We start from the raw sequence: 12,638 nt of genomic DNA, 5'->3' as shown, positions 1-12,638 counted from the left end.
CATGTTCCCAGTTGTTCAGGGCATTCCCACTTTGAAACTCCCACTTCCAGCCAGTGGCATAGTAAGGGGGGGGTCAGCCCCAGACCCCATGAGTTTTGGGGGCCATGGCTTCCCCACCACCCCCCTTACCTGTGGCCACGCAAGCGCCAAATGCCGGAATCAATTGTAGGCGCCTCGTCCACCCCCTCCCGCTCTTACAGCCGCTGCAGGGTGGTAAAGGCTGGGACCTCCACGGACTGCAAAAGGCCTGCTTCCAGCACTTCCTAATACATTTGCTCATATAAAAATGTATGTGTGAGTAAATCTTTTGATAAGTTTAAGACCACCTATCGTGAATCACAGACTTTCCCTCCTTATATCTGTAACATGTATGTATGTATGTAACTGAGCTTATAAAGCGCATGGTTACACTGACCAGTGTGTCCCCGCGCTATAGTATCAGCCTACTGCAGCCTCCCTTACCATCATATATCCCATTCCCCAGAGCAAAACCTCTCCAGCCTACCCTCTAGTCAAGTCAAGTCAAGTCATAAGATTTGTATAGCGCACTACATACCCAGAGGGTTTCAAGGCGCTTAGGAAGGGGAGGAGGATTATTTGTCAAATATCCACGTTTTAAGCTGCTTTCTGAACGCTAGGTGATTCTGGGTGAGGCGAAGGTGAGCGGGGAGTGAGTTCCATGTTTTGGCAGCCAGGTATGAAAAGGATCTGCCTCCCATGGTGGTCTTGTTGATGCGAGGTACAGTGGCGAAGGCTTGGCTGGAAGAGCGAAGTTGGCGGGAGGGGGTGTAGAAGGACAGTCGGGAGTTGAGGCAATCTGGTCCGATGTCGTAGAGTGATTTGTGTGCGTGGGTGAGCAGTCGGAAAGTGATCCTCTTATTGACGGGTAGCCAGTGGAGGTCTTTAAGGTGACCAGAGATGTGTTCGTTGCGTGGAATGTCTAATATAAGCCTGGCTGAGGCGTTTTCGATTCGTTGTAGTTTCTTCTGGAGTTTAGCGGTGGTACCTGCGTAAAGGGTGTTTCCGTAGTCCAGTCGGCTCGTGACTAGAGCGTGGGTGACTGTTTTCCTTGTTTCGGAGGGGATCCAGCGAAATGTTTTTCTGAGCATGCGAAAATGTTAAAGCAGGAAGAGGATACGGCGCTGACTTGTCTGTTCATTGAGAGTGAAGAATCCAGGATGACGCCAAGGTTCCGTGCGTGGTCTGTCGGGATGGGTGCTTTTCCGAGGGCTTCCGGCCACCAGGAGTCGTCCCATGCGGAGGGGGATGTACCTAAGATGAGGACTTCTGTTTTGTCTGAGTTCAGTTTCAGACGGCTTTGTTTCATCCATTCGGCGACTTCTTTCATTCCTTCGTGTAAGTTAGTTTTGGCGGTGCTGGGGTCCTTGGTGAGAGAAAGGATCAGTTGAGTGTCATCCGCGTAAGAGATGATGTTGAGGTTGTGTTGGCGGGCGATGGCCGCGAGGGGGGTCATGTATACGTTGAAGAGGGTGGGACTGAGTGAGGATCCTTGAGGTACACCGCAGATGACTTCGGTGGCCTCTGACTTGAATGGTGGGAGGCGGACTCTCTGGGTTCTTCCGGTGAGGAACGAGGTGATCCAATCCAGTGCTTTTCCTTGGATTCCGATGTTTCTTAGGCGTTGTAGAAGGGTGCTGTGGCAGACTGTGTCGAAGGCTGCAGAGAGGTCGAGGAGGATGAGGGCGACTGTGTCTCCATTGTCCAGTAGAGTTCGAATGTCGTCTGTTGCTGCGATGAGGGCGGTCTCAGTGCTGTGTTTGGCTCGGAAGCCAGATTGTGAGGGGTCGAGTGATTTGTTGGCTTCGAGGAAGGCGGCGAGCTGGTTGTTGACGGCTTTCTCGATGACTTTGGCCGGGAATGGAAGAAGCGAGATGGGGCGGTAGTTTTTGAGTTCGGTGGGGTCTGCTGTTGGTTTTTTCAGAAGGGCGGTGAGTTCAGCGTGTTTCCAGTCTTCTGGGAAGGTAGCGGAGTTGAAGGAGCAGTTGATGACGTCTCGGAGGTGCGGAGCTATAACGGAGTCTGCTTTGTTGAAGATGTGGTGAGGGCATGGGTCTGTGGGGGATCCAGAGTGGATGGAATTCATCAGGCGGATGGTGTCCTCAGTGGAGATTGGGTTCCAGGCGTTAAGGGTGTTTATGGGGGGAAGATGGTCAGCAGATGGTAGGGTGGGTTGGCTTCCGGATTGGTTGTCAAAGCTGTTGTGGATGTCAGCAATCTTGTTGTGGAAAAAAGAGGCTAGGGAGTCGCAGAGGGTTTGAGAGGGGGTGATGTCGTTGGAGTTGGCCGAGGGGTTGGAAAATTCCTTGACGATGTTGAAAAGTTCCTTGCTGTTATGGGCGTTGTTGTCAAGTCGGTCCTTGAATGCTGTTTTCTTGGCTTTTCGGATTAGTTGGTGGTGAGTACGGGTGGCGCTTTTGAAGGCGTCCTTGTTGCTGGCGGATGGGTCTTTTTTCCATGCCTTTTCAAGGGAGCGGCACAGTTTCTTGGACTTCTTGAGATCATCGTTGAACCATGAGGCCTTCTTGTTTCCAAGTTTGTGTTGACGTTTTTTCAGTGGTGCTAAGGTGTCGGCGGTGTTGGATAACCAAAGGGTGAGGTTGGAGGCGGCTTCGTTGGCGTTAGAAGAGAGGGCTGGGGAGGTTCGAAGGAGCGATGTGGAGATCTGATCCGTGGTGATTTTGTTCCAGTTTCTTTGTAGAGTTGGTTGGAGGTGGATGATGGGTTTCGGCTTGTTGTAGGTGAAGTGAACGCAGCTGTGGTCAGTCCAGAGGAGATCCGTAGTGTGGCTGAAGGAGACATGGTTGCTGGAGGTGAAGATGGGGTCAAGTGTGTGACCTGCGATGTGGGTGGGGGAAGTGACAAGTTGTTTAAGTCCGAGATTGGCGAGGTTGTCTAAGAGGGTGGCGGTGTTGCGGTCGTTGATCTTTTCAAGGTGAAAGTTGAGGTCTCCCAGAAGGATGTAGTCTTTGGAGGGGAGCGCGTGTGGGGTGATGAAATCCGTGATGTCTTCACTGAATTTTGCGCGGGGTCCTGGTGGTCTGTAGAGGAGGGTGCCTCTAAGAGTTGTCTTGGGATCGATGTGGATCTGGAAGTGAAGGTGTTCGGAGTTAGCGAGGTTGTCGTCGGAGCTGGTGGAGATGCGGATGGATTTCTTATGGACGATAGCGATTCCTCCTCCTGTATGGTCGGTGCGGTCCTTGCGTGTGATCTTATAGTCATCAGGGATAGCGATGGCGATGTCAGGTGCGGAGGAAGCGTTCATCCATGTTTCCGTTAGGAAGGCGACGTCTGGAGAGACGGTGTCTAGTAGATTCCATAGGTCAATGGCGTGTCTGTGGACCGAGCGGGTGTTGAGAAGGATGCATTGTAGGTGGTTGGGGTCGGGAATCTGTGGTGTGGTCGTAGCGGAGATGTTGAGAACGGTCCATGGGTGCGTCCGGGAGCGGCTTGGACGCAGTTGGGGGCCCGACCTGGATTAAGGGCTAGGAGGGTGGCGGCATCGTAGGTAACGCGGGGGGGCTGGGCAGCGCGAGGGGCAGGGGCTCTGGCGCTGGGCGCGGTCCAGGCGCGGACGGGCGTAGACGGGCTTACCTTTGGCGCACCTTCGGCGAGGCCGTAGCGCGTGGACGCTGCGCGTTGGGACATCTGACATTTAAAGGATGGTGGAGGGGGCGGAGCGTGGGAGGGTCAGCAGCTGGGAGGCGGTAGCGGGGAGGAGGGGCGATCCAGCAAACAACAACACGAAATACAAAATGGAGGTCAAAGGGGAGGCGAGGCAGGGGCAGTAAATAGCCTGAGTCACAGAGAGAGAAATCGGTGTAATGCAGTTGCTGGTCGAAGAGAGCAAACACAGTTTAATATCACGCAGGGCGGGCGGCGCTACAATTTCAAGCGCTATGAGAGTCGGTCTGATGAAATGCGCAGCCTACGTAAATATAAGCAACTTCTGAAATTGCACTACGCTAATGCAGCTGATCGCAGGCGATACCGTGTAGTTCTGTGAGGGCTGCGATGATCACCAGGGCAGGCAGGCAGCAGAAGTAATGGGAGGCAGGCAGCAGCAGCAATGGGAGAGGAGCGAGGAGGGAGCAACCGGTCAGGAACGAGTCCGGGCGGTCACAAGGGTAGTGAGGGGGTGGCGAGCTCTGTGAACGTGGGTGGGAGGGTCAGCAGCTGGGAGGCGGTAGCGGGGAGGAGGGGCGATCCAGCAAACAACAACACGGAATACAAAATGGAGGTCAAAGGGGAGGCGAGGCAGGGGCAGTAAATAGCCTGAGTCACAGAGAGAGAAATCGGTGTAATGCAGTTGCTGGTCGAAGAGAGCAAACACAGTTTAATATCACGCAGGGCGGGCGGCGCTACAATTTCAAGCGCTATGAGAGTCGGTCTGATGAAATGCGGAGCCTACGTAAATATAAGCAACTTCTGAAATTGCACTACGCTAATGCAGCTGATCGCAGGCGATACCGTGTAGTTCTGTGAGGGCTGCGATGATCACCAGGGCAGGCAGGCAGCAGAAGTAATGGGAGGCAGGCAGCAGCAGCAATGGGAGAGGAGCGAGGAGGGAGCAACCGGTCAGGAACGAGTCCGGGCGGTCACAAGGGTAGTGAGGGGGTGGCGAGCTCTGTGAACGTGGGTGGGAGGGTCAGCAGCTGGGAGGTGGTAGCGGGGAGGAGGGGCGATCCAGCAAACAACAACACGGAATACAAAATGGAGGTCAAAGGGGAGGCGAGGCAGGGGCAGTAAATAGCCTGAGTCACAGAGAGAGAAATCGGTGTAATGCAGTTGCTGGTCGAAGAGAGCAAACACAGTTTAATATCACGCAGGGCGGGCGGCGCTACAATTTCAAGCGCTATGAGAGTCGGTCTGATGAAATGCGGAGCCTACGTAAATATAAGCAACTTCTGAAATTGCACTACGCTAATGCAGCTGATCGCAGGCGATACCGTGTAGTTCTGTGAGGGCTGCGATGATCACCAGGGCAGGCAGGCAGCAGAAGTAATGGGAGGCAGGCAGCAGCAGCAATGGGAGAGGAGCGAGGAGGGAGCAACCGGTCAGGAATAGGGAATAAGTGGGTTTTCAGCTCTTTACGAAAAACCAGCTCTTAGGTTTCTAACCGGAGCGTTAGGGGTAATCTATTCCATAGTTGTGCTGCTAGAAAGCGAAACGAACGCCCTCCCATTCTCGCTCTTCTGATCTTAAGGACCTTCACCTGACCCGCACCGCTAGATCTCAATTGCCGGGTCGGATTGTATGGGGTTAGCAGGTTTAGAAGATAACGGGACCCTTTCCCCTGTGTGATCCGATGACTAACACATAGGGCTTTGAACTGCACTCATTCTTTAACTGGCAGCCAGTGCAGTGTCTCCAGAGCTTCTTAGAGGGAGCTTTTTTAGGCAGCATCAGCACCAGACAGGCTGCTGCATTCTGTATGCGCTGAAGCCTCTGGATGCACCTCACATTTGCCCCCAAATAGAGGGCATTACCATAGTCCAGCCTCGAAGTTACCAAGGCATGGACTAAGGATTTCCTAGCTGTTGTAGGTAATAAGCCCAGAGTCTTTCTGAGGCCCCGTAGGATACCAAAACAGGTGCCCGCAACACGTCTAGTGTGGTACTCGAGCGAGATTTTAGAGTCCAGCCATACCCCCAGATTCCTAACTTGTTCATTAGGTGAGGGTAGGAGGCCAAGCATCTGAGGCCACCACTCTGAAGTCCAGACTGACGGCGCCTTCCCAACAATCAGCACCTTGGTTTTATCACTGTTTAATCTGAGACAGTTGCTGGCCATCCAGAACGCCAGTTCTTATAAACAGTAGGTGAAATTACTGGCTGCACTCTCAGCTGGCTGAAATTACTGGCTGCACTCTCAGCTGGCTGTGCCAAAGCAACAACCAGCTGAGTGTCGTGTGCATATGACAAAACTTCCACCCCATATTTATCGGTGATCTCTGCCACTGGAGCCACATAATGATTAAAAAGGGTCGGGCTGAGGCTGGACCCTTGAGGAACCCCTTGTTTCAGGCTTATAGCTTTTGACCTATAAGGTCCCTTTGCTACTTGGAAACTAGGGTCATGGAGAAAGGATTCCAGCCATTTCCACGCCTTACCAGCCACTTCTCCCGTTTTTAGACACTGCAGCAGAGTGTGAGGCGCTACAGTGTCGAATGCGGCACTTAAGTCAAGTAGAATTAGTGCCGCCATTTGACCCTCGTCCACGTGTCTGCGAAGAGTCTCCGCGGAGAAGAGCAAAGCCAGATTGCGTGGGATGGAGCAGCTTATGAGTGTCAATATAGGCCGTCAGTTGTTGATTAACCACCTTCTCCGCAATCTTGGTGAAGTAGGGTAAAAGCGAAATAGGGAGCAGGTTATTTAGCTGCTCCATACAGATATTCAGCTTTTTTTTCAAAGGGAGCACCACTGCCTTCTTCCATGATTTCTGTTCCCTGCCCGCGCTGAAGGAGAGTTCTAGCAAATGCCTGATATATGTCTCGAAAGTCTCAGTACTACCTCTTAAGACTTTAGCTGGCGCAGTGCCTTTAGGTGAGCCAGATTTGATACTAGTCGCTATCTTGCTCAGCGTATCCCGAGCTTTGACCCTAAAAGCCACCAGACAGTCTGTCCCAGCTATTCTACTGGGTGTCCCATTTATCCCATGCCCATCCCTGGCTTCCACAGGGAAGGTGGAATAGATCCTCTCCACCTTATTAGCACAAAACTCTGCCACCTGATTGCAGGATACCACTGATTCTGTCACAGGTGCCTCTATGCTAGATAAAGAGGATATTTCTTTGTAGACCAAGAACAGCTCCTTGACTGAGCTGTCCGCCTTCTCTATCCTCTCTGTGTAATAGGATGACCGCTTGACAACGGAGAAACAGCAGCCCTCATCTTCCTAGACCTCTCCGCGGCCTTCGACACTGTCTGCCACTGCACACTAGTGCAGCGACTCAGCAACGTCGGAATCCAGGAGAAGGCACTGGAGTAGATCATCTCCTTCCTCGCCGGAAGGACACAGAGAGTCCGCCTCCCCCCGTTCAGGTCTGAAGCCACAGAAGTCATCTGCGGCGTTCCTCAAGGCTCCTCGCTCAGTCCAACTCTCTTCAACGTCTACATGAGCCCCCTCGCAGACATCGCACACCAGCACAACCTCAACATCATCTCCTACGCCGACGACACCCAGCTGATCCTCTCCCTCACCAACGACCCCGCCACCGCCAGAGCCAACCTTCACGAAGGGATGAAAGAGGTAGCCGAATGGATGAAGAACAGCCGCCTGAAACTGAACTCGGACAAGACGGAAGTCCTCATCCTGGGATCCTCACCGTCCACCTGGGATGACTCCTGGTGGCCCCCTGCCCTAGGCAGCGCACCCATACCAACGGACCACGCACGCAACCTGGGCTTCATCCTGGACTCCTCCCTCTCCATGACCAGACAAGTCAACGCCGTCTCCTCGTCGTGCTTCAACATCCTGCGCATGCTACGTAAGATCTTCCGGTGGATCCCCACCGAGACCAGGAGGACGGTCACCCAGGCCCTCGTCACCAGCCGTCTGGACTACGGCAACTCCCTCTACGCCGGAACCACCGCCAAACACCAGAAGAGACTCCAGCGTATCCAGAACGCCTCAGCACGACTCATCCTGGACATCCCCCGTCGCAGCCACATCTCCGGACACCTGAGAGACCTGCACTGGCTCCCGGTCAACAAGAGAATCACCTTCCGACTCCTCACCCACGCACACAAAGCCCTACACAACCAAGGCCCAGGTTACCTCAACAACCGCCTCAACTTCTACGCTCCCAAACGCCAGCTTCGATCGACCGGCCACGCCCTCGCCGCCGTCCCCCGCATCCGAAGAGCCACCACAGGCGGACGGTCCTTCTCCTACCTCGCCGCCAAGACATGGAACTCCCTCCCGACCCACCTACGCCTGACCCAGGACCACCTCGCCTTCCGGAAGCAACTCAAGACCTGGCTGTTCGAGCAGTAGCGGACCCCCGTCCCCAGCGCCTTGAGACCCTCTGGGTGAGTAGTGCGCTATATAAATGCTTTGATTGATTGATTGATTGATTGTTTTCCTAATTAGGGCGTGATATCCCTTACGGCTGGCTTTATATTCAGTCTTGTGTAATAGCAGATAGCCTCTTCTCCAGCGTCTCTCAAGGCGCTTACATGCTGTCTTCACCTCCCTCAACTCCACACCAAACCATGGGGCAGATTTCATCCGTCTCTCTGGCCCTTTACTAGACCAGGGTGCTGTGCTATCAAGTGACTCCAGAATACGCCTATCTAGGGCCTCACAGGCTGTGAAAATCCTCAGAAAAGAAGCCTGCCCATCTCCTCTGCCTCCCCTTAACTCCCACCTTCACCAGTATTTTATCTGCTGTTCCCATTACCCTAAAGGGGATCAGGAAGTGGTCGGACCATATGACAGGTACGGGGGTTCAATTTCTAGAGATTCCCAGTTAACAAAAATTGGGTCAAGTAAATGGCCCAAATGATGAGTAGAGAGCTCAGATTTTAACAGCACCTGCAGAGCTGCTAACTCTTGATGGAGTTCCTGGGCCACTACATTGGAGACATCATCCAGATGCAGATTCAAATCCCCCATCAGAAGTAGCTTCTCATATCTGAAGGCAGGCTGCATTAAGATTTCAATAAGACTTGCTGCAAATTGTGTTGCGACTCCAGGGGGTATATAAACTAAGAATCACTTAATAACATAGTTATTAGAGACAGTGACAGAGAAAAAGCAAATAGTTCCTGTCGAGCATACTGCTTTCCTACCTCGAAACCTGCAGGCGTTCTGGCCCCGGGCCCCGGCCGGCCGCAGACGGGCTTGCCTTCGGGGCACCAGCTGCACACCCGCTGCGCGCGTCCGCTGCGCGGTCGCTGGGGTATGTGAGCTTTATATCGGATCTCACCTGCTACTAGAGCGTTAACCGCAGTAGGCGGAAGTGCCTGGCTCTCTCTACCCTGCCCTCCGTGCAACGGTACTAGCTACCGTGTCGGACCAGGGCGGTACGGACACAGCACCGAGCTCAGGCCTCGGCGCTAGGGTGAGTATTCACAGTACCCCCTAATCCTTTCCAGCGTCCCAGTGAGCAGTTTCCAGGCTCCTCCACCCCGAAAGTTAAAATGCAGAAGAAATGGTTTTAAAAGCAAAACGCTAAAAATATAATGGCACTGGGAACCTGTGCGGCCATACAAATGATTCAGGAGGACACTGCCAACGCCCTCCTTCTTCGCAGCGGCGCTGCCAGCCCAAGCGACATTTATGCCGGATCTTGCCTGTGACTAGAGCGCTAACCGCAGTAGGCGGAAGTGCCTAGCTCTCCCTACCCTGCCCTCCGTGCAACGGTACTAGCTACCGTGTCGGACCAGGGCGGGAAGGACACAGCACCGAGCTGAGGCCTCCGCACTTGGGTGAGTATTCCCAGTACCTCCCTAATCCTTCCCAGCGTCCCCGTGAGCAGTTTCCAGGCTCCTCCACCCTTAAAATTAAAATTCAGAAGAAATGGTTTTAAAAGCAAAACACAAAAAAAATAATGGCACTGGGAACATGTGCGGCCGTACAAACGATTCAGGAGGACACTGCCACTGCCCTCCTTCACAGCGCCGCCGCCAGCCCAAGCAACCTTTATGCCGGATCTCGCCTACGACTAGAGCACTAACTGCAGTAGGCGAAAGTGCCTGGCTCTCCCTACCCCTCCCTCCGTGCAACGGTACTAGCTACCGCGTCGGACCAGGGCGGGAAAGGACACAGCACCGAGCTCAGGCCTCCGCGCTAGGGTGAGTATTCACAGTACCCCCCTAATCCTTCCCAGCATCCCCGTGAGCAGTTTTGAGGCTCCTCCACCCAAAGTTAAAATGCAGAGGAAATGGTTTTAAAAGCAAAACCCTAAAAAATAATGGCACTAGGAACCTGTGCGGTTGTACCAACGATTCAGGAGGACACTGCCACCGCCCTCCTTCTTCGCTGTCCGTGCATGCAAGTTGAACTCACAATCACAAATAACTTAGTGAACTATGCTGATCATCAGTAGATTCAAGTCTTATTCGTGAAATACTTGTCATCCGAACCAGTGATTATCCAGATTCATCAGATTAGAAATAAATACTTTTGTATTCTATATTTGTTGCCAATTTTAGTTTGTCACAACTTTTCTTCCTTGTCTTCTCATGGGTAACCTAAAGGTTATTGCTAACAGAATGGACATTGACAGAAAGTGGGGCATAGTGGATTTTGCGTTATCTCTTATGCATACTAACTAAACAGCAATATAATCCTCATCTCTTTTCTTCCCTTTCAGACCTCATATACCAGTAAGCAAACTGGTAGTTTCGGAGTCCTATGACATGTATATTAGTAGAAGCTTCCAAGTAACAAAAGAAATTCTGAGTGAATGTAAGGGCAAAGGTAAGTAAAGCAAGTCTGTAAAATATTGCCTACCACCCACTGGATTGCATTTATTCCATTAACAGAGGAGTTTTTGCTATATTTCCCTTTTGGCTTCTTATGGAAAAGCGAAACCTTTGATAAATTCCATGGGATACTTGCGTGCTAATTTTCTAGGGGTCACTGTTGTAAATACCCTGTAATCTAGATCCCTCCCAGTGAAGACATCTATTTGTAATGGAAACCTGGCCTACTAACTAGTCAAATCTCTATTTAGGAGCTGCAATTCCTGACAGGTATACAATTATGGATTGCCCACGACCCCTTCTTAGAGGGTGTGGTATAACTGTTGCAGGAAGACAACAACGCAAGCGTCAGGCGGGGGAGCAGGGTAAACTTACAGACCCTATTAGAATCTTGGAGGGGGCAGGCAGGGTTGTGTTTTGGCCCCCACATTGTTTTCATTGTACATAAACGATGTAGTGGATAGGCTTGACAGAGACAGCTGTGATTCACCCATAGTGGCAGGCAAGAGAGTGCCCGCTTTACTTTTTGAGGACTACACTGTTGATCTCCAAATCACTCAAAGGCTTGCAACAGCTTTTGAACGATTTTACTGATTTTACTAACTTTTGGAAAGAACGTGGGTTGGAGCTCAACAGCTCTAAAACACAATGTATGATATTTAATCCCCCAAAATCCCAAAATTACTAATGCAAGCTGCATGCCAACAATGAACTCATAGAACAGGGTTTTTATTTCAACTACCTAGGGATAGGACTAACCCCAAATCCGACTGGTCCATGCAGGTTAAAAAATCTCATTGCTGTATCTTACCACAAGATTTTTAATAAAACTAGTTCAATGAGAGCTGCCCCTGCCTTTGAGATATATAATGTGAAGGCACTGGGACCTGTCTTGTATGGTTCGGAGTTCTGGGGTCATGCAAATTGTAACATCCTAACAGCAGAAAATAGTTTCATAAGGTCCCTTTTTGCTCTTCCAAAGCACTCGTCCCTGAATGCATTGCTACTTGACATGGCACACAGGTTGAATGCATTGCTACTTGACATGGCACACAGGAAAATGTCATGGAAAGTTGAGCTCAGGCCGTTTCTCTAATGGCATACACTCTGGACCTTGTCCGCCTTAGGAGCATTTAGGGAACCCCTTAGGGGCCACCTGGCCACACCTGGTGCTCAAAAATTACCATGGCTAACGTATGTAAGAATCACACTAAGGAAGTTGGGGTTGGAGACTATCTGAGCAAGGTAGAGGAATCTAACTCCATCTCTAAAATGACTATCAAATCCACCTACGGGGAGTGTATGAATGTAGAGGCTATTCATAGTAGTAAAGGTGCTCTAACTATAGATGTTATTAACTTTAAAATGCTCCCTGTGTATTTATAGGTGATTGATTAAATTGCAACCCCTCTGGCTCAGAAACTGCTTTTACAATTTAGGTAACAGTATCTCCCCAACAGAGCATTCTTCACAAAGTAGGCTAGTGTACAATATATTGGCGATGAGTGTCCAGCGTGTAGAGGGTCTACAGAGACCATCCCCACATTCTATTCATTTGTCCCGCTTATGACCTTCGGAGGAAAAAATATTTACTCTCCCTGAGTAATCGAATTTGGGCACAAGAATACACCTGGAGACACTAAGAATGTTAAGGACAGGTAGCTCTAGATCGGTGGTTTTGGCTGTTGTGAGATTCCTTGAGGCCGCCTGGATTTGATGCGCAAAATACATAATACATACATACATACATAATAAGGATCCACCAGGAGAGCCATGTGGGAGGGTTCGGAGGAGAGTGTCTCCCTCTTTTCCACCATCTATTGCCATATCATTCTTGGACTGTTATTATGTATTTTAACATTTGGTATTCTCTAAAGCATTGGTGATTGCATTTTTAGTGTTTTATACTCGTATGTCTTTTTTTGTTGTGTTTTAATCCAGCTTGTTATATGTTGACGAATAGCAAAAAGGAAAAATGCACTTTAATGCCCAGTGGCCCACTGTCCCTTTGTTTATCCCTCTAGGACTAAAGATGTAATATTTTGGGCTCATATGTGGTAATTAGAAGAACCTGTTTTTATTTTAGTTTAGTTGCATTGTTCAGTTGTACAGTGGACTCGGTGCACAAAGACACTTTGTGTAGCTATCCTGATCCCACAGTACAGCTCTTCCCTTGGCGGGTGGCAT

At 50.9% G+C, this 12,638-nt stretch overlaps 1 protein-coding gene across 1 annotated transcript in view; it reads left to right on the top strand.

Annotated features, from left to right (window-relative positions):
- The window catches only part of UBASH3B (ubiquitin associated and SH3 domain containing B), an 806,096-nt gene that overhangs the window by 712,217 nt on the left and 81,241 nt on the right, over positions 1-12,638 (top strand). Inside the window, exon 12 of the mRNA XM_086956973.1 lies at positions 10,340-10,446. Coding sequence (XP_086813099.1) covers positions 10,340-10,446 — 107 coding nt within the window. The remainder of the gene's footprint in view (positions 1-10,339; positions 10,447-12,638) is intronic.

Source organism: Lissotriton vulgaris, chromosome 2_1 (assembly GCF_964263255.1).
Source record: "Lissotriton vulgaris chromosome 2_1, aLisVul1.2, whole genome shotgun sequence".
NCBI lineage: Eukaryota > Metazoa > Chordata > Amphibia > Caudata > Salamandridae > Lissotriton > Lissotriton vulgaris.
Note: the sequence above shows the minus strand (reverse complement) of the source record. Positions and strands in the feature narration are given on the sequence as shown.